The sequence below is a fragment of the Vipera berus genome (genome assembly GCF_964194415.1).
Source record: "Vipera berus genome assembly, chromosome: 6".
NCBI lineage: Eukaryota > Metazoa > Chordata > Lepidosauria > Squamata > Viperidae > Vipera > Vipera berus.
Window position 1 is genome coordinate 6,925,157 of NC_138208.1, and position 20,136 is coordinate 6,945,292.

The following is a 20,136-nucleotide window of genomic DNA, read 5'->3' on the forward strand; positions in this document are numbered from 1 at the left end:
TTAAACATTTTGTCCTGTTCTTTGTGAGGTTTTGGAAGAATATTTAAACCACACACACCCTTTTTTTAAAATGGCTCAAGGATCTCCTCCTATTCTTAACCATTTGTTCCAAGACATGTGTTAGGCATATGGTGTTAGCCTACAAAGTTGGGTTGAAAATATATTAACCTTGATGTTATGTCTTTAAGATGTTAATTGGCCAATGGGTGTGTAAGTGTTCTCATGGCCATAAGAGGGAGCTAGTAACGTAGCTTCTTTCTCTCTCTGAATTCACTGCTTTCTACTATTACTGTTTTTGCTCTGTTACTGTGATAAACCTGAACTGTGTATTGACCTCTGGACCGGTAAGAAGACTTTGTATTTTGGATTACTCCTTGGACCGTTGCTCTTGTGTATGACCTGGACTGTTTATTTTTGACTGTGCATTTTTGTTCTTACACCACCTTAAAGTAAACTATTTTTTTGCTTTTACAACTCAGTGTACTCTTGTGTTTACTGTGTGACTCTTACTGCTCTCAGTACCCTTCCTTGTCTGTGCAACTCTTTGGTAGCACAAGGAGACCTCTGCACAACAAATTCCTTAACAACATGGAAGGAGAAAGTCTGATAAATCTCATGGATATTTTCTCTCCCGGTTCAAGGGAAAAACAAAAGGAAAACAAACTTCTGCCTAGTTTGGCCAATTTTGCAAAATAAGGAATGGATGAAAACCTTTAAAGGAGGGGGAAGAAAAAGAAGAAGGAAAGACTGCACAGGTAGCCTTCAGGTTACGACCACACTTCAGCCCCCAAATTTAGGTTTCTGAGCGAGACATTAGTTAAGTGAGTTTTGCCCCATTTTATAACTTTCCTTGCCACGGTTGTTCAGTGAAACGTCGCACTTGTTAAGTTAGTGACACGGTTGTGAGGTGAATCTGGCTCTCCCCCGTTGACTTTGCTGGTCAGAAGGTCGCAAAAGGGGATCGCGTGACCCCGGGACGCTGCAACCGTCATAAATGTGAACCCGTTGCCGAGCCTCTGAATTTTGACCGCAGGGATGCTGCAACGGTCGTCAGTGTGAAAAAGTCACTTTTTTCGGTGCTGTTGTTCACTTTGAACTGCCACTAAATGAACCGTGGTAAGTCAAGGACTAACTGTATTTGTGCTGACATTATGACAAGCAGTTTGCACTGATAATGCTACCTAATTTGGGTAATGAAACACCTGCAAGAAAACAACCAAACTCAGAGAGCACCGAGGCCTCAAGCCAGTTTTGCTGGATGCCGTTCGTAAACTTCCAAAAGAAATTGGAACTCAAAACGTGGAAAAATAACGTTAAAAATAATATTAAGTCAGGCAAGGTTCACCAGAATTCTGCTGATATATTGATAACACCTCTTCTCCGCAAGCTGCATTGGCTTCTAGTTGCCCTCCGGGTGAGATTCAAGGTGCTGGTGATGACCTATAAAGCCCTAAATGGCTTGGGTCCGGGATATCTGAAGGAGCACCTGCTGCCAGCGTCAATTTCCCATCGTCCTGTGCGCTCCCCACAGGGAGGGCCTCCTCAGGGTACCGCCGGTCAAGGATTGCCGACGGGCGATCCACAGGGGGAGGGCGTTCTCTGTGGGCGCGCCTGCCCTATGGAATCAACTGCCAACGGAACTCCGGACTGCCCCTGACCTTCGTTCATTTCGCCGGGACCTAAAAACCTGGCTCTTTGAGCTATCCGGTCTGGACTGAGGGGTTTTAATGTTTTTAAATTGTGATTTTAATTTTGGGGGGCTAGACTTAATTTAATTTTATTTTAATTTTATATTGTATTGTTTTTAAATTTTGCCTTGTAAACCGCCCTGAGTCCTTTGGAAGTAGGGCAGTATATAAACCAAATAAATAAATAAATATTTATTTTTATTTTATTTTAATTCCATTTATATCCCGCCCTTCTCCGAAGACTCAGGGCGGCTTACAAGCTTAGCAGTAGCCTTCATTCTATGTATATGCCTGCTTATTAGGGCTTTCACACACACCCCAAGCGGCATTATTACAAAGTCAGCTTAATTGCCCCCAACAATCTGGGTCCTCATTTTACCTACCTCGGAAGGATGGAAGGCTGAGTCAACCTTGAGCCTGGTGGGACTCGAACCTGCACTAATTGCAGGCAGCTGGTGTTACTTAAGGAGGCATTAGCCCACTGCTCCACCAAGGCTCTTAATAAATAAATAAATAAATAAATAAATAAATAAATAAATAAATAAATAAATAAATAAATAAATAAATAAATAAATCATGGGTAAAAGTTTTATCTCAACAAGGCTGTCCTGAGGGGGAGAGAAAAAAAATCTAATTTCTTATCTTGGTTGTTCCATGGCATGGGATACAATCCCATTTATTGTGTGATCCTTCTTTGGCATCATGTACTTGAGAGAGCACCGAGTACATCACACTAACCAAGCGAGGGTCTCACAATACACATGACTGAGAGAGAGGTTGTCAAAACATTAAAAAAAATAACACTTAAATTGAAGCAAATGAGAATGTCCTGGGGAAAAAAATGAATTTTAAGAAAGCAAGCTCCTTACTTGGATTTTTTTTTGTTTGTTTGAAGCAGTTTGGAATGTAGCAAGGAACTGATCAAGAGGTAAAACAATTTTAAAGGACCTACTTACTTCAGATCTTCGTCCTCGGTTGAGGTAGGCACAGACAGGACTAAACGCTCCGCTCCCACAAACATACAGATGGGTGCGGTTGAACATCTGTATCACCCGGACAAAATTGCCACAGCCGTGCTGCAGGAGGGAAAAAATGGATAAACCTGCACATAAATGTTACATCACAACAGGCCACATTAGAACAGAATAGAAAATAACAGAAGAAGTTGAAGGGACCTTGGAGGTCTTCTAGTCCAACCCACTGCTCAGACAAGGAAAAAACTATACCATTTCGGACAAAACAAATAAATAAATAAATGGTTGTCCAATCTCGTCTTAAAAACTTCCAGTGTTGGAGCATTCACAACTTCTGGAGTTATCCCAAAGATGCTTTTTCACGAGGCAACTGGACTTCCTTGTTTTTCTTTGAAGACCTTTCGCTTCTCCTCCAAGAAGCTTCTTCAGCTCTGGCTGAATGGTGAGGAATGGCAGGATTTAGACTCCTTGCAGAAAGCTGGTCATTTGCCTTCTTTTAGAGAGTCATTGAGGCCACCTGAAGCTTTACCTGTGTCCTCAGGGTCATCTGAGTGGTGCAAATGGGTGTGGAGCCTTTCTGGAACTGCTGAAAGGGTTGTGTTGTAGACTGGAGATACATGGTGTCATATTCCCCCCCTCCCCCTGTTGAGAAAGGGTCGTTCAGTTTTGACATAGGTGGCCTCTTTGACCCCTCTTTCAAACCAGCGGTCCTCTCTGTCCAAAATGTGGACTTTGTTGTCTTGTCTTTTAAATGCAGATGGACTGCTGAATCATGCTTCAAGTCCTTTTGAGTCATACATTAATACATTTTTTGGAAGTATCGGGGGTGGGGGGTGGGAAGCAATCCAGTCTCTTTGATCTAAATTGCCGGCACCTTTCTGCCCAATGTAAAGAAGATGGGAACAGAGGTGAGTCATCCACTGATGTAGCATATTTGGATGCATCTATCCAAGTGTCTAAAAGCTACCACTCCAATTTCCCTTCCTTTCTGCATCTCAAGAAAAAGAGACAAATAAGACTGGAGAAAGAAAGGACAGTGCAATGACAAATGATGGTTTATATGCACATAAGCATCAAGGCCATTAGCAGGTGCTGGATACAAAAGCCAAACTGGGTCTTAAAACAAGCCCACATCTGGAAGAAGAAGGAAAAAAAAAACATCTCTGCACCAGCAGGCTTTACTCAGGGTCTACAATGAATCGAGGAATGAAAGAATGGCAGGAACAGAAAAAGGAACAAATTATATGTTTACATCTTCCACATGGGTGGTTGAATGTTTCTTGTCTGCTGCAGTTAATGTTACAAGCAAATTTTCAATACCGCTGGAGAAACTGTCTAGACATTAAGAAAAGACATTTTGTTGACTCTTGAGTCAATAGCAAGACTCAAGAAAGGGAAGACAGGTATTTGTTAAAAAAAAAGGTTTTAGGACTTATCCCTTCCCATTCTGAGGGGACAATGGGCATTGACTTTTCCTTACTCTTGTTTGAAGTTTTTGTTAGGATTAGAATAAACCCCGCAATTTAACAAACATCCAGCTTTATTTTTTTTTTAATTTTTTTTAATCCCATTTATATCCCGCCCTTCTCTGAAGACTCAGGGCGGCTTACAATTTTAAGCACAAATCAAATGTGCTTAGCAATAGCCTTCATTCTATGTATATGCCTGCTTATTAGGGCTTTCGCCCCCCCCCCAAGCGGCATTATTACAAAGTCAGCTTATTGCCCCCAAGAATCTGGGTCCTCATTTTACCTACCTCGGAAGGATGGAAGGCTGAGTCAACCTTGAGCCTGGTGGGATGCGAACCTGCACTAATTGCAGGCAGCTGGTGTTACTTAAGGAGGCATTAGCCCACTGCTAATGGGGTATCTAGCTGACACAATTCTGAGATGCTTTATAATATCTGTGGCATTCCTATCATCTTCCAGATGTTTCCGAACTACTACACCCAGAAGCCTTCAGCTCAGACTAGGGCTATCTGGAAATGCAGCTTAGCCAAGGGTAATGGTTCGACCCCTTAGAGAAGTTAACAAAACCCATATTGAATAGAAGTGTCAGAATGAGCATATGCTTTGACCTAAGACATATGTGCACTAACACACAAATGTACACAAGGGACAAGGGGAGAGTGTACTGCTTGAACGTTTTTCCATAATATTCAGCCAAAATCTCCCTCCCACTCATCCATATCTCAACGCTCTGAAAGATGGCATGCACACGTGCATTTACTGATATTGACCTACCAGTCAATCTGTATGTACTTAGCATACAGTGCGTAGAATGCAGTATTGCAGGCTAACTCTGCCCACCGTACGCAGTTCGATCCTCAATGGCTCATGGTTAACTCAGCCTTCCATCCTTCCAAAGTCGGTGAAATGAGAACCCCGATTGTTGAGGGCAATAGGGTGGCTCTGAAAAACCACTTACAGCTGTAAAGTACTGTGAAGTGGTATATAACAGGGCTTTTCAACCTTTTCACCCATTTTGTACCACTTTCAGGATATGGCAACATCGGAGTACCACCAGTCGCCTAGCAAGGTGTCAAAAACTTGATGACCAAAAAAAAAGGAAAAAAAAGCGATGAAATACAGGGAGTCCTTGACTTACAACAGTTCATTTAGTGACTGTTCGAAGTTACAATGCCACTGAAAAAAGTGCCCCCCCAAGCCACAACTGAGCAAGACACCTGCCTGCCCGCCCGGCCGTGCTCTTCCTCCTGTCCGAGGTTTTCATTGTTGTGAGCATTTCTGTTGAGGATTGGCAGTGGGGGTGGGGTGGAGGGTGTTTGGTTTTTATTCCCCCCCATCTGCTGGGTGGTTGCAGCAGGTTTTGGTCACTTCACATGCATCCTGGGACACTGTGACCGTCATAAATATGAATCAGTTGCCAAGCATCTGTATGTAAATCACAAGACCCTGGAGATGCTGAAACATTCCAGCTGATCGGCGCTTCTTCTGGGCTCAGCAGAAGCGCCAGGATCAGCGCTGAGCTCCAGCTGGAGCCTGACGCTGATCCTGGCGCTTCCACTGAGCCCTGACAGCCCCGAAGAAGCGCTGATCCTGGTGCTTCCGCTGAGCCCTGACAGCCCTGCAGCTCCAGCCATCTCTAGCTCAGGCTTGTGCGGTGCTGCCACTGGTTCAGCTCATTCCCCTCCCTTGCTACCACTTTTCTAGGATGGTTGCGTACCACTTGCCAGATGCCAACGTACCACAGGTGGTACCCATACCACTGGTTGAAAAGCCCTGGTATATAAGACTAAGTGGTACTGCTATTCCTTCCTTCCTTCCTTCCTTCCTTCCTTCCTTCCTTCCTTCCTTCCTTCCTTCCTTCCTTCCTTCCTTCCTTCCTTCCTTCTTCTTCTTCTTCTTCCTGGTGGCACAGTGGTTAGAATGCAGTACTGCAAGCTAATTCTGCCCACTGCCAGGATTTCGATCCTGACTGGCTCAAGGTTGACTCAGCCTTCCATCCTTCTGAGGTGGGTAAAATGAGGACCCAGATTGTTGGGGGCAACAACAAGCCGTAAGCTGAAAACCGCTTAGAGAGGGCTGTAAAAGTACTGAGAAGCAGTATATAAGTCTAAGTGCTATTGCTATTCCTTCCTTCCTTCCTTCTTTCCTGGTGGCACAGTGGTTAGAATGCAGTACTGCAAGCTAACTCTGCCCACTGCCAGGAGTTCGATCCTGACTGGCTCAAGGTTGACCCAGCCTTCCATTCTTCCGAGGTTGATAAAATGAGGACCCAGATTGTTGGGGGCAACATGCTGACTTTGTAAACCACTGAGAGAGGGCTGTAAAGCCCTGTGAAGCAGTATACTGTATAAGTGCTATTGCTACTGTATCTATACACACAAACACACATACGCTTATATACACATGCTCATCATAAGGATTAATATGAAAACATTCTATGTTTAATGTATTAGAAAGGCAATCTCATCTGCTAATGGGAGGACACCGTGCATTTTTAAAAACTGTTCTGATTTAATTAAACAGAAAGCTTATGATTCCATTCCTGGCGACAGCTTAATGATATAATCTATTAGGCTTTGTAAGAGTCAATATTTCTTTCCTCTGATTTGATTAAAAAAAAGTTGAACCTGCAAAATGTACTTAATATACTTTGATATAATATCATTTTTTTTATTACAACTGCAGGGACCATTACGATATTAACAGAGTGTGGGCGGCATTTTCTGGGGACTACAGTTCCCTCCCAAGTTTGCTCATTGGTTTTATGCAAACATATGCTTAATAAAAGGTAAAAGGTAGAGGTAAAGTTTCCCCCGCACATGCATGCTAGTCGTTTCCAACTCTAGGGGCCGGTGCTCATCTCCATTTCAAAGCCGAAGAGCCAGTGCTTGTCCGAGGACATCTCCGTGGTCATGTGGCCCGGCATGACTAGATGCCAAAGGTGCACGGAATGCTGTTACCTTCCCACCGTAGTGGTCCCTATTTTTCTACTTGCATTTTTACGTGCTTTCGAACTGCTAGGTTGGCAGAAGCTGGGACAAGTAACAGGCACTCACTCTGTTACGCGGCACTCGGGATTTGACCCACCAAACTGCCGACCTTCTGATCGACAAGCTCAGTGTCCTAACCCACTGAGCCACCGCGTCCCTGCTTAATAAAAGGCAGTGTGGCAATTCCCAAGACCCAAATCAAGTTGGAAGTTTCTGTGCTCTGTTCATTTCCTAGTTGGATCTGGTAGAGTAGCTGTTTTGAGCCCTGTGTCTTAAGCAAATCTCTGACCCTTACACTTCAGGATGAATTAAAATGGATGGAACTGAGGAAATATTAAGAGGAAGAGGTGGGAACATGAATAGGGATACAAGGCATTTACAATGTCTATGTAGGTCAGGGGTCTTCAAACTTGGCCCTTTCGTGACTTGTGAACTTCAACTCACAGAATTCCTCAGCCAGGCCCGCTGGCTGAGGAATTCTGGGAGTTGAAGTCCACAAGTCATAAAAGGGCCAATTTTGAAGACCCATCCCAGAATTCCTCAGCCAGGCACGCTGGCTGACGAATTCTGGGAGCTGAAGTCCACAAGTCATAAAAGGGCCAAGTTTGGAGACCCCTGATGTAGATTCTCAGACATCAATGTCAAAAATGAACAGCCCTCTCTCAACAGAGGGGGAGGGATACGACATCATCTATCTCCAGTCTACAACACAAATCCTTTCATCAGTTCCATTTGCACTACTCAGGTGACCCTGAGGACCACAGACAAACCTCCAGGTGGCCTCAACGTCTCTCTAAAAGAAGGCAAATGACCAGCTGTCTGCAAGGAGTATAAATCCTTCCATTGCCCCACCATCCAGAAGCTGAAGAAGCTTCTTGGATGAGAAGCGAAATGTCTTCAAAGAAAAAAAAAACAACACCCAAGAAAGTCCAGTTGCCTTGTGAAAAAGGACCTTTGGGATAAGGCATTTACAAACACGTCCATTAGTCACAGTTATCTCTGTGTAGCAAGCCTGGAGGAGAGAATCTTCCAGGTTGAGCAAGCTGCACTTTAAGGGCAGTTTAAAAAAAGGCAGATTTGACACAAAAAAACCCCTTGCCTCTCCTGGCTTTATTGAATGTGATTTAAATTGAGAGTCAGATTTGAGGAATCGGGCAATGATAAACAAGCTCATCTTTCTCATTCCAGGCTGGTAAAAAGGGAGTTTTAAGGTGTTATTTTTATTTGACGTAGAGATTATAATGTAAGTATTCCAAGTGTGCAGTCCATTGATTCTTTGCCTAATCCTATGAACAACAAAATCATTGGTTTTATTTCTGGATGGGAGATTATATATATATATATATATAATATATATGTGTGTGTGTGTTTGTGTTTGTGTGTGTATGTGTATGTGTATGTACTGTATATGTATATATGTGTGTGTGTGTGTGTGTGTGTATATATATATATATATATATATATATATATATATATATATATATATATATAGAGAGAGAGAGAGAGAGAGAGAGAGAGAGAGAGAGAGAAGAGAGATACGCGCGCGCGCACACACACACACATATTCATATTCATATTCTTAGGAAAGTAACAGTATTGCAGACTTTGATAATCCCTGTTGTAACATAATACTGTTATATAGTCTATTAAAATTAGCACACCTTTTTCCAATATTAGCAGAAAAGGGATTTCATAATACAGCCACGTTGTATGTATTTATGCATTGCCATTTAGTTCCATAAAGCCTACATATATATACACAGTATATGGTTATTGATAGTTTTGTAAAAGGAATATATTAATTACATATGAAGTTTCTCATTAAAGAAATTCTCTTCAATAAAACTGATTCATAGTAAAATCATGCTGGAAAATATTTTAACAGTGAACAACCTTGAATCAAACTGTATGCCATAATGCTTTTTTTAAAAAAAATAGTTTAGTGTGTTCTTGGAAACCTGGATACTCTAGTTGATGAATCATGGATTCTGGCTTTGTAAGTTGTAAAAAGTGACAGAATTAGGATCTATTAATAAACTATGGTTAAGCAAAACACAGCTGACTTCAACGGACTCCAAGTCCGTTAAACATTCTTGAACATTTTGATACCCCCTTTAAATGTCTTCAGAACTAAAGTTGTAATAAAAGAGAGAGTGAACGCTTAGCACATCTCTTTGAAAAAGGAAATTACACAAAGCTAGCGCTGAGTTTTCACCACCAAATGTTCAGCCAGACTAGGGTACGCCTCCGACTGATGAAGTGGAATTAGAATTCTTTTAATTTCTTACAGCAGCCTTTTCAAGAGTTGCCCGATACACCACATTAATCTCTTAACTCAACAAAGATGCTGCCTTGTTTCATCCAGAATTTCTCTGAGGGTTGTTTTTTTCTCCCTTCCTCAATAATTGGCTTAACAGATGAGTCTTCTCCCTAATCCATGATTTAATTCTAATAACATTCAAAACCACCTTTACCTGCTCTAAGAAAGTTTAAATCTTTTTCAGGCCTCTGCTAAAAACAGTGTTTTATGATCAGGGAGTAAGTGCTTTAGGAATGTATAAATTTCTATTCCCCCCCCCACCCCATGCAAAATGGAACATATATACCGTCTGGGACCCCATCCAAGCACTTACAGGAGTATTAGCTGAGTCTGCCTTATATTCTTTAAGTGTTATTGAAAGCAAGTCTTACCAATGGTTTCCATCATTGGGAAGAAGAAAAGCAAGACAAGAATTTTGTTTGCTTTTCGTGGATTTTCTTTTTTTTTTTTTAAAAAAAAAAGCTCGGTTCTGAACATAAGCAACGCGCTAAGTTTTCCAGACCCTAGACTTTTGCACCTTTCACAATTTCACACGATCGTCCAGCCCAAAGAGTATTAAAGGAATATATAGATATATATATATGTTTTTTTTCCCTTCTGCTTTTAGCTGAATTGAAGGTCCAAGCAGCCATGTGTATAATTAAAAGGAAAAATAAAAGACTTACTGTAGGGTCTTTGCCAGCCATTTTGCACTCATCAACCTTGGCTGTTGATGCTGGCCAGAAAATCTGCGTGGAAAGAAAACAAAATATTTTAAATGAATTACATAATCTTTAATACATATTCAGGGAGGAAGGGATTAGTCTGAGCTATCCTACTGCCTTCGCATGGTGCCTAAACTCATAAAGTCAATATTGTGGTTCAACCAACTTGGTGAGGAAATTTTGTCTTTTGTTTTTTTTTTTTCTTATGAAAAAACCATTTAAGGGACTGAATGCAGCTTTTTTTTTCTTTTCTTCTTTCAGCCCTCTCTTCTGAAGTACCAATTGAATAACAGAATAATGGAGTTGGAAGGGACCTTGGAGTTCTTCTGGTCCAACCTACTGCTCAAGGAGCATTTCAGACAAAACAATTGTTGAATCTCCTCTTAAAAACTTCCAGTGATGGAGCACCCACAGCTTCTGGAGCTAAGTTCTAGAGGTACATTCTGGAGCACCCACGACTCCTTAGGAACCTGGTTTTGGGCACTCGAATTGACCACCAGGACAGCAGAAACATAAATGCAGGGTAAAGTTACATGCTCAGAGTATCAAATTTGCACTTTGTTGGAGCAGTTAACGTTCCAGGCAGTTAATGTTCTAGTCCCAGTTTAGTAACAAAACCAACTGTGTGATCTTGGACAGTCCTTTTCACTCTCAGGAAGAAGGAGGAGGAGGAGGAGGAGGAGGAGGAGGAGGAGGAGGAGGAGGAGGAGAAGAAGAAGAAGAAGAAGAAGAAGAAGAAGAAGAAGAAGAAGAAGAAGAAGAAGAAGAAGAAGAAGAAGAAGAAGAAGAAGAAGAAGAAGAAAAGGAGGAGGAGGAGGAGGAGGAGAAGAAGAAGAAGAAGAAGAAGAAGAAGAAGAAGAAGAAGAAGAAGAAGAAGAAGAAGAAGAAGAAGAAGAAGAAGAAGAAGAAGAAGAAGAAGAAGCGGAGGAGGAGGAGGAGACGACGACAAGGGCAAACCACTTCTGAACATTTTGCCTGGCTTATCCAGGCAACTGCTAGGAGTCATCAATGACCTGAAGGCACAAACATTTTGATTTTGTATAGTCTTTGACATGTCCAGTGACTCATGAATAACTTTGGGGATAGTTGAGCAAGAGAAAGCAGATTTAGCATTTGCATTTGCAACTTGCTCATTCTTTGCCTAAACTTGCCTGAATGTTCTCTGCATGACAGGGTCCATGCACAAAGACATTTTTGTAACTCCAACTATTGGGAAAGGTTTGGGCCCGGGGGATGTCTTCTTCAAATTGAGTCTCTCTGATGCAAGACACAATGCTTTGCTCTCTTCTTTTTGGGATCTTAAGGGATGAGGGGGCTCAGAAGCAGGGTATTGGGGGGGCAGCTCCATCACTTTGGAAGCTTCCACAAGATCCAAATGCTCCCTTATGGTCAGCACTGGTGGTGTTACCTAGTTTGGTAATGAAGCGCTTGCAAGAAAACAACCAAGCTCAGAGAGCATCAAAGACCCCTCATTTCAACCCCGAGCTTCAAATATTCTCCTTTATTAGCAGGTAGTTTTGCAGGATTGAGTATAACATATAAAACTCTAGAGGATATTTTTTTTGGCATTTCCATCATCCTTTTGAACAGTTCACTTCTCATTCACCAACTCAGGGACTCTTACACTAATCCTGTATAATACACGCACCATTCTAATACTACCTCCATCTGTGTGCAGATGGATTGAAGTTAAGAAATACTAACTGGGCAATTCTATCCAAAATGTATGTCTATCAGAAATGGCCTTGATTCCAAGCTAAGCAGTTACAGGATTTCTCCATCCCAAGTTTCCATCCATTGTGTCTTGTCTTGCCTTCTGGTGGTTTGGAAAATAAGTGGACCCCCCTCTTATTTGTGGCAGCCCCTCAAATAATGGAAAACTGCTATCGTGATACCCCTAGTCCTTCCTTTCTCTAGTCAGAATATTACGCCCAAAATATGGGTCCTCATTTTACTGATCTCAGAAGGATGGAAGGCAATGGATGGAAATGAATCAAGGAGAGAAGCAACCTGGAATTAAGGAGAAGCTTCCTAACAGTGAGAACAATTAACCAGTGGAATGGCTTGCCTTCAGAGGTTGTGGGTGCTCCAACACTGGAGATGTTTAACAAGAGACTGGACTGTCACTTGTCTGAAATGGTATAGGGCAGAGATAAGCAACCTTGGCTCATGGACTTCAACTCCCAGAATTCCTGAGACAGCATGGCTCAGCTTGGAAACCTCTCCCTTTTCCCTCAGTATGGCTGGCTCAGGAATTCTGGGAGTTGAAGTCCCCGAGTCATAAAAGAGCCAAGGTTGCCTACCCCTGGTATAGGGTCTCTTGCCTGAGCAGGGGGTTGGACTAGAAGACCTCCAAGATCCCTCCCAACTCTATTCTGATTGAACTGAAGTGCTGTAAGGTACTATGGAGCAGTATATAAGTCTGCTTTTGCTATTGCTAAAGATAAAAAAAAATCATGTTCCAAAAAACAGCATATTCTCAATGAGATTCACACAGGCTAGTGAGGGAAAGTGAAATAGCATTAGAAACCAGACCCAAAAAAGAAAAAAAAAGAAAAAAGAAAAAGAAATTAAACCCCAGTTGCTATAAACAAAGAACACAGCCTATTACTATATGGTTGTTGAAGCGATTCCAGCTTGTAGCAGTCTGCTGACAGAATAAGCTGCCGTCAATTGTGCTTTTATTTACTAGTCTAGAAAAGTTAAGACAGACATTGTTCTCCTTCTGGTTCCTTATGTGAAGTTTCAACAAATTCGTTCCGCTTCAAGGATCCACCATAAAATGCATCTCAAGTTTCCATAATTGCAATCGCTGTCAGTCTGAAGACAGGTTTTTGAAGGAGACGCTAAACAGGGATTTCCCAGTGTGGTCAGAAGTGGTGTGTGGGTGCTGTCCCTCCCAGGTTATTGGCTGGAGCAATGCAGAATGAATGCAAAAGACCTGAATGAATAAGAACGTGAAACCCCATGTGGTTAGAATATCACTTTTCTCTTTAGGAGAGTCTGGAAACTAAGGAGAAATTTCCTGACAGTTAGAACAATTAATCAGTGGAACAACTTGCCTCCAGAAGTTGTAGGTGCTTCATCACTGAAGGTTTTGAAGAAGAGATTGCACAGCCATTTGGCTAAAATGGTATAGGGTTTCCTGCATTATTTATTTATTTATTTATTTATTTATTTATTTATTTATTTATTTATTTATTTATTTATTTATTTATTTATTTATTTATTTATTTATTTGATTTATATACCACCCTTCTCCCGAGGGACTCAGGGCGGTGTACAGGGCAATTAAAATATAGCATACAAAAGTTAAAAATAGATTAAATGAAATTTAGCCCCAAACAAAATAAATTAAATTATGAAATTTAAAACCCCAATCCCTCAGTTCAGGCCGGCAAGTTCGAATAGCCAAGTCTTCAGGTCGCAGCGAAAAGAGCGAAGGTCGGGAGCCATCCGGAGCTCCACAGGCAGCTGATTCCAGAGGGCAGGCGCGCCCACAGAGAATGCTCTCCCCCTGGGGGCCGCCAGCCGGCACTCCCTGACCGACGGCACCCTGAGGAGACCCTCTCTGTGGGAGCACACGGGGCGATGGGAAGTTCACGCCGGCAGCAGGTGCTCCCGTAAATAATCTGGACCCATGCCATTTAGGGCTTTGTAGGTCATCACCAGCACCTTGAATCTCACCCAGAGGACTGCATTAGCTGTGGGATAGATTAGTAGACCTCCAAGATCCCTTTCAACTCTGTTATTCTATTTTATTCTGTTCTGTTCTGTTCTGCTCTGCTCTGCTCTGCTCTGCTCTGCTCTGCTCTGCTCTGCTCTGCTCTGCTCTGCTCTATTCTAAAGGGATACCTATCCAATTCTATGTTGGAGAAGACTCTTGAGTGTGCTTTGGACTTCAAAGAGATCAAATTGGTCAACACTAAAGGAAACCAACCCTGGCTGTTCTTTGGAAGGACAGGTGCTGAAGCTGAAGATCAAATACTTTGGCCACCAAATGAGAAGAGAGGACTCCTTGGAAAAGTCTCTGATGTTGGGAAAGATGGAAAGCCAAAGGAGAGGGGGACAGCAGAGGAGGAGATGGTTAGATAGTGTCATCAACACTATGAGCATGAATTTGGGGAAACTCCAGGAGACAGGGGAAGACAGAGAAGCCTGGTGTGCTGTGGTCCATGTGGGTTGCAAAGAGTTGGACATTTCTTAGTGACTGACCAACAACTTGTCAAAGTCTCCTGTGTGATGAATGGATATGAGCCAGGAAATTAGAACACCTTGAGATTCATTGACGTCCTCCCACAACGTGCCTCATCAAAGAAGTATGAGACGGCAGAGGGTGAGATGGTTAGATAGTGTCATCAACACAATGAACATGAATTTGGGTAAACTGTGGGAGATGGCGGAAGACAAGGGGGTCTGGCATGCTATGATCCATGGGGTCACGAAGAGTCAGACGTGATTCAGCAACTGAACAGCAACAACATCTCTCTTGGGCGACTTCTGAAGTAGTACAGGTAGAGTAGATTTAGTACAGGTAGGCAGAAGAACAAGTAAGATTATTAAGGACCTGGAGACAAAGACATGTGAAGAACGGTTACAGGAATTGGGTATGGCCAGTCTAGAGGAAAGAAGGACTAGTGGGGACATGATAGCAGTATTCCAGTATCTGAGGGACTACCACAAAGAAGAGGCTTTTCCAAAGCACCAGAGGGCAGGACAAGAAACTATGGTTGGAAACTCACCAAAGAGAGAACCAACATGGAATTAAGGAGAAACTTCCTGACAGTGACGACAATTAACCAGTGGAACAGCTTGCCTCCAGAAGTTGTGGATGCTCCATCACTGGAGGTTTTTAAGAGAAGACTGGATAGCCACTTGTCTGAAATGGCATAGGGTATCCTCCTTGAGCAGTGGGCTGGACTAGAAGACCTCCAAGGTCCCTTCCAGCTCTATTCTGATTCTGATTCCTCAACTTATAACTATTTCATTATACTGTTCAAGTTATGATGGAAACGCACCCCACCCCACCCCCAAAAAAGGCTTTTACAGCATCGCCTAGCCTACAGAGGCAAAACTGCATAAATGCCTGGTTTCTTTTATTAAAAACATGAAAAAGTTGGATTCTTTGAATGAAAGGGAGATGAATGGATTTTTTTAAAAAAACAGAATTTGACAAATATATTCTTTGACCTCCCCCCCACCCCCACCCCCCAAAATGACACATGACCAACTTTTTGTTCCAACTTCTTCTTCTTTTTCCTTTTAATAATTGCAACTGGAAGAATCATCTAGCTCTTTATCCTTTTAAATTCATGGCCCACCTGTCCATCCAAGAAAATATCCATGGCAATAAAAATCAATATTTTTTTTAAAAAAATTCCCCAAACATTGCCAGCCCTGCGCATGGATGTCACATATGTGCCATCTGTTTTGCTTTACAAGGAACAGGCTCTGTTTTGAAGGATGCTTTTTAAAAATATCCTCCATCTGTAAAATAGTTCAGGAGTTTTGTTTCTCTAATGCCTCATAGTTGTCAGATCCCAACCATGAAGATGAATGAATGTGTTCACCTGTAAGTGCAGCCCAATTTACTAAGAGTTTAAATGTTCTGTTAATATTGCTTTCTTAAAGAACAGCTAAAGAAATATGCCAGAGGTGCTACTGTCTTAGAATATTTAAGGTAAAGGTAAAGGTTCCCCTGCACATGCGTGCTAGTCGTTTCCGACTCTAGGGGCCGGTGCTCATCTCCGTTTCAAAGCCGAAGAGCCAGCGCTTGTCCGAGGACGTCTCCGTGGTCATGTGGCCGGCATGACTAGACACCAAAGGCACACGGAACGCTGTTACCTTCCCACCGGAGTGGTCCCTATTTTTCTACTTGTATTTTTACGTGCTTTCGAACTGCTAGGTTGGCAGAAGCTGGGACGAGTAACAGGCGCTCACTCTGCTACGCGGCACTCGGGATTCGACCCGCCAAACTGCCGACCTTCTGATCGACAAGCTCAGCGTCCTAACCCACTGAGCCACCGCGTCCCTTTTAGAATATTTACTGATAGGCTAAATGAATGCAGTCCAAAACTTTAGCAACATGAACAGAATAGTAGAATGAGTTGGAAGGGGCTTTGGAGCTCCTCTAGTCCCAGGGTAGGCAACCTTGGCTCTTTTATGACTTGTGGACTTCAATACCCAGAATTCCTGAACCAGCCATGCTGACTCAGGAATTCCCTACCCCCTGCTCAGGCAGGAGATCCTATACCATTTCAGACAAGTGGCTGTCCAATCTCTTCTTAAAGACCTCCAGTGATGGAGCACCCACAACTTATGAAAGCAAGATGTTCCACTGGTTAATTGTTCTATCTGTCTGGAAATTTCTCCTTAGTTCCAGGTTGCTTCTCTCCTTGATGAGTTTCCATCCATTGGTCCTTGTCCTGCCTTCAGGTCCTTTGGAGAATAGGTTGAGCCCCCTCCTCTTTGTGGCAGCCCCTTATTGGAAGGAATACTGCTGATTTCCAGTAACAGCAGTTTGTGGTGTACACTGCAGTTGGGATCCAATTAGGATCCAATGAACTGCCAAAATTAGGATCCAGTTAGGATCCAATGAACTGCAAAAAGAAAAGGAAAAAAAAGATAGCTGAGGGCAAGTATTATTGGATATCTATCCTACTTGTTGTTGGTCAAGCCAGCCTGTGTGATTAACCACACAAAGGAAGTCTACACACTCACAATGATAAGTAAGAACCAGCGCAACCACATTATCTCATCCATAGGCTACAGAAATATACAAACCATAAATATTGATACTTCCATAATTAAAAATAACAAGTTGCAGGAAGGAAGGAGGGAAGGAAGGAAGGAAGGAAGGAAGGAAGGAAGGAAGGGAGGGAGGGAGGGAGGGAGGGAGGGAGGGAGGGAGGGAGGGAGGAAGGAAGGAAGGAAGGAAGGAAGGAAGGACCTCTTACCACCATGTAATTTTATTCTTTAACAACTAATTTATATTTTAATGATATAATAATATTAGTAGTATAATACAATATAACATTAATTGTACTGTACAGATTCCTCCCCCAAAGCAATCAATAGATGTGATATGACACTATGGTTAGAAAAGAAAGTTCAGATGTTTCAGATATTCCTGTCTGACACTATTCAACGAAACGTTTTCATGAAATCCTGGGCAACTTCAGCTGGAGATAAAAGCTCCAGGGATTTATCTTCTATTTGTAACAAATCCACATCTTCTCCCTTTTCCTCAAGATTAAGGTTTTTCATCTGCTCCCTTATACTGTCCTTCAGAAAGGGACTAAGTAGTAGAGGGTTGAAAAGCAAGTAGATTTTGAACCAGCATAAGATCAGAAAGGGACTAAGTAGTAGAGGGTTGAAAAGCAAGTAGATTTTGAACCAGCATAAGAGCAAACAATTTCCACCCTACCATTTGATCCAAGATGTTTAGACCTTCAAATCCCACCCCAGGGGTTTTCTACTTTGCACCCATCCTTAGATGACTTCACGATCTTTTGGTAAACTTGAAAACTTTAACCTGATAAACATTTGTAGCCTGTCAGGGATTGATTGATTGAACATACTGACTTGTTAATATTTTAAGCAAAATTGTAGATGGAACGTAGAAAATTCATTCAGTCTATTAATGAAGAATGAAACACCTTGTTATCCCTCCATCTTCCACGCAAGCCTTTTAAGTCGAAAATCTTCCATTCCCAACCACACCGTGAACTTACGCTCAGTGGCTCCCGGCTTATGTTATTGATATTCAACGACAAAATGTGATCTTTGCTGCCAACGTAGATTTGATCTTGATCTTCATCCATCACTAATATCCTGTAGTCCAAGGGGTGATGGGAAAGAGAGTAAAATTGGGATGTCTTGGTTTCCTGTAGTTCTGCAAAAGAAAGAGAAATCTGAAATTAATTTAGCTTCCATAGGTGATGAGTTTCATTCGAGATAGTTTCCACAACTAAAAAAATCCAACACAGCTGAAGAAAAGAATTATGTTCCCAATAAAAGTGAAGCAATTGGAGCAAATTTTTTAATTTGTTTTAACTTTTGTATTGATTTTCTTTTAAATATCCTGTAAACCGCCCTGAGTCCTTCGGGAAAGGGCGGTATATAAATCTAAATAAATAAATAAATAAATAAATAAATAAATAAATAAATAAATAAATAAATAAATAAATAAATAAATAAAAATCCTCTGACAAATTGATTTCCTTGCTTTTACTTAAATCACTTTACTTATTAAGCATCCTAAATAGCTTTATCCAGTCGTCCAAATAATACTGTTGTATTGATAGAAACTATTAAACTATCCCTTAAAAAAAAAGATACATTAAACTATTTTTTTTTCCCTTTAAGGAACTTAAGTCTGAAGCACTGGTCTTCTTCAATGCAATTCAGAATCCCAAGTCTTAAGAATTCACCTTAAGAATTTTTATCAAAGAAAGCAGTGAAATATATTTGTTAAAGAAGTCACCAGAATGCGAAGCCTCTTAACATTCTGCAAGTCATATTTTCTAATAGTAGTAAAAGCAAAGTATTAATCTATCAGTAAATAGCTACTGATCCTTATTTCAAAGGAGTTGTCTTTGGGTTGGAAGAGGAGGAGGAGGAAGAGTAAGAGGAGAATATAGACAGAAGAAGGAGGAGAATATAGACAGGAAAGGAAGAGGAGGAAGAGGAGGAGGAGGGGGAGGGGGAGGAGGAGGAGGAGGAGGAGGAGGAGGAGGAGGAAGAGAAGCAGAAGTCCCAGTGTTTGCATATGGAATATCTCTCTCTGTCTCTGGGGGTTTCTATAGATATCCACTCACTAATTTATTGTGGGGTTGCTGGGAAAGGAGAAGACATGTTCTTCTTCAGAAGGAGGTCAATGAGAGGAGAAGATATGTCCCTCCAGAAGAGAAATCCCTGGAAAGGGAATACTTATTACTTGTATTGTCATCCAGAAGGTCATTAAGAGAGAAGAAGCCTTAACCTTCACAATTACCTATGAATTGCAGTTTTAATGTGGCTAAGGAACACAATTATGAGAGACAATCCCTGTATCAGTATCTCAGACTCTTCTCATCTGAACTCGCACCAACTTATTGGGTGTCCTCTCTGATGTTCATAGACTACATGGAACCCACTCTGATGGGACCTTCTTGAGAAGTTCAGCGTGCTAATGAACCGTGCTGAACCTCCACTGCGTCGTCTAGTTAAGAAAACATCTTTTTAAAAATAAAATATGGTTTTTCCCTCTGCTGGGACCCTTGAAGACAGATTAGATCCTAGTCAGACCACATCAGCAATTAGTTTATTACATGGTGAACTTTAGTAGGTGGGCTTTCCATTTGTAACAAAGAAAGTGAACTGTTAGCTTCTTAGCTCATAAATATGTAGGGCTCCATCAAAGGGCAATTAAAAGTATGTTATGATGACGAGTTCTGCCATTACCACAAAGGAATAAATTTTAATTTCCTAAGAGACGGTTTAGAGTTATAACCGATTGTCCCTTTTGTCTCACTGCGATATCCCAGTTTTCCAAAAACATGTAGAAAAAAGGAAACACTTCCCGGCCTTTGATTAATTACCTTACCCTTAGCATTAATCTTCATGGATTAAGCTGTTCATAGCTTAGCGGTGATGCTACAATGCAGTGCATAGCTATTCATTATGCTTATCATGAACTATATCCTACTTTGAGCCTTTCATGGCACTCTTATCAGTACGAGACACATGTTGTATTCTGCACCAAAATATTATGCTACTTGCATCATACCCTACAATCTTTTTTCTGAAAGATGCATTACGCAGTATTTTTAACAATCTCTTTTTATTTTATCCTTTGCATGCACGAAGCACGAATCCAACACTTTTGCTTCTCAACAGTGCATAAAAAACAAATTTCTAGACAGGGAGCTTGGCCAAACGTTGGTTTCCATTTAAGAGAAAAGTCATGTGCCTTTCTGTTCAGATTTCATCTGAATACAGGTAGTTCTCG

General features: G+C 41.6%; 1 protein-coding gene across 1 annotated transcript in view; it reads right to left on the reverse strand.

Annotated features, from left to right (window-relative positions):
- The window catches only part of SEMA3C (semaphorin 3C), a 181,683-nt gene that overhangs the window by 74,126 nt on the left and 87,421 nt on the right, over positions 1–20,136 (reverse strand). The window contains exons 3-5 of the mRNA XM_081331359.1: positions 17,879–18,039; positions 10,107–10,169; positions 2,645–2,764 (exon numbers count right to left, since the gene is read on the reverse strand). Of these exons, the coding sequence (XP_081187485.1) occupies positions 2,645–2,764; positions 10,107–10,169; positions 17,879–18,039 (344 nt within the window). The remainder of the gene's footprint in view (positions 1–2,644; positions 2,765–10,106; positions 10,170–17,878; positions 18,040–20,136) is intronic.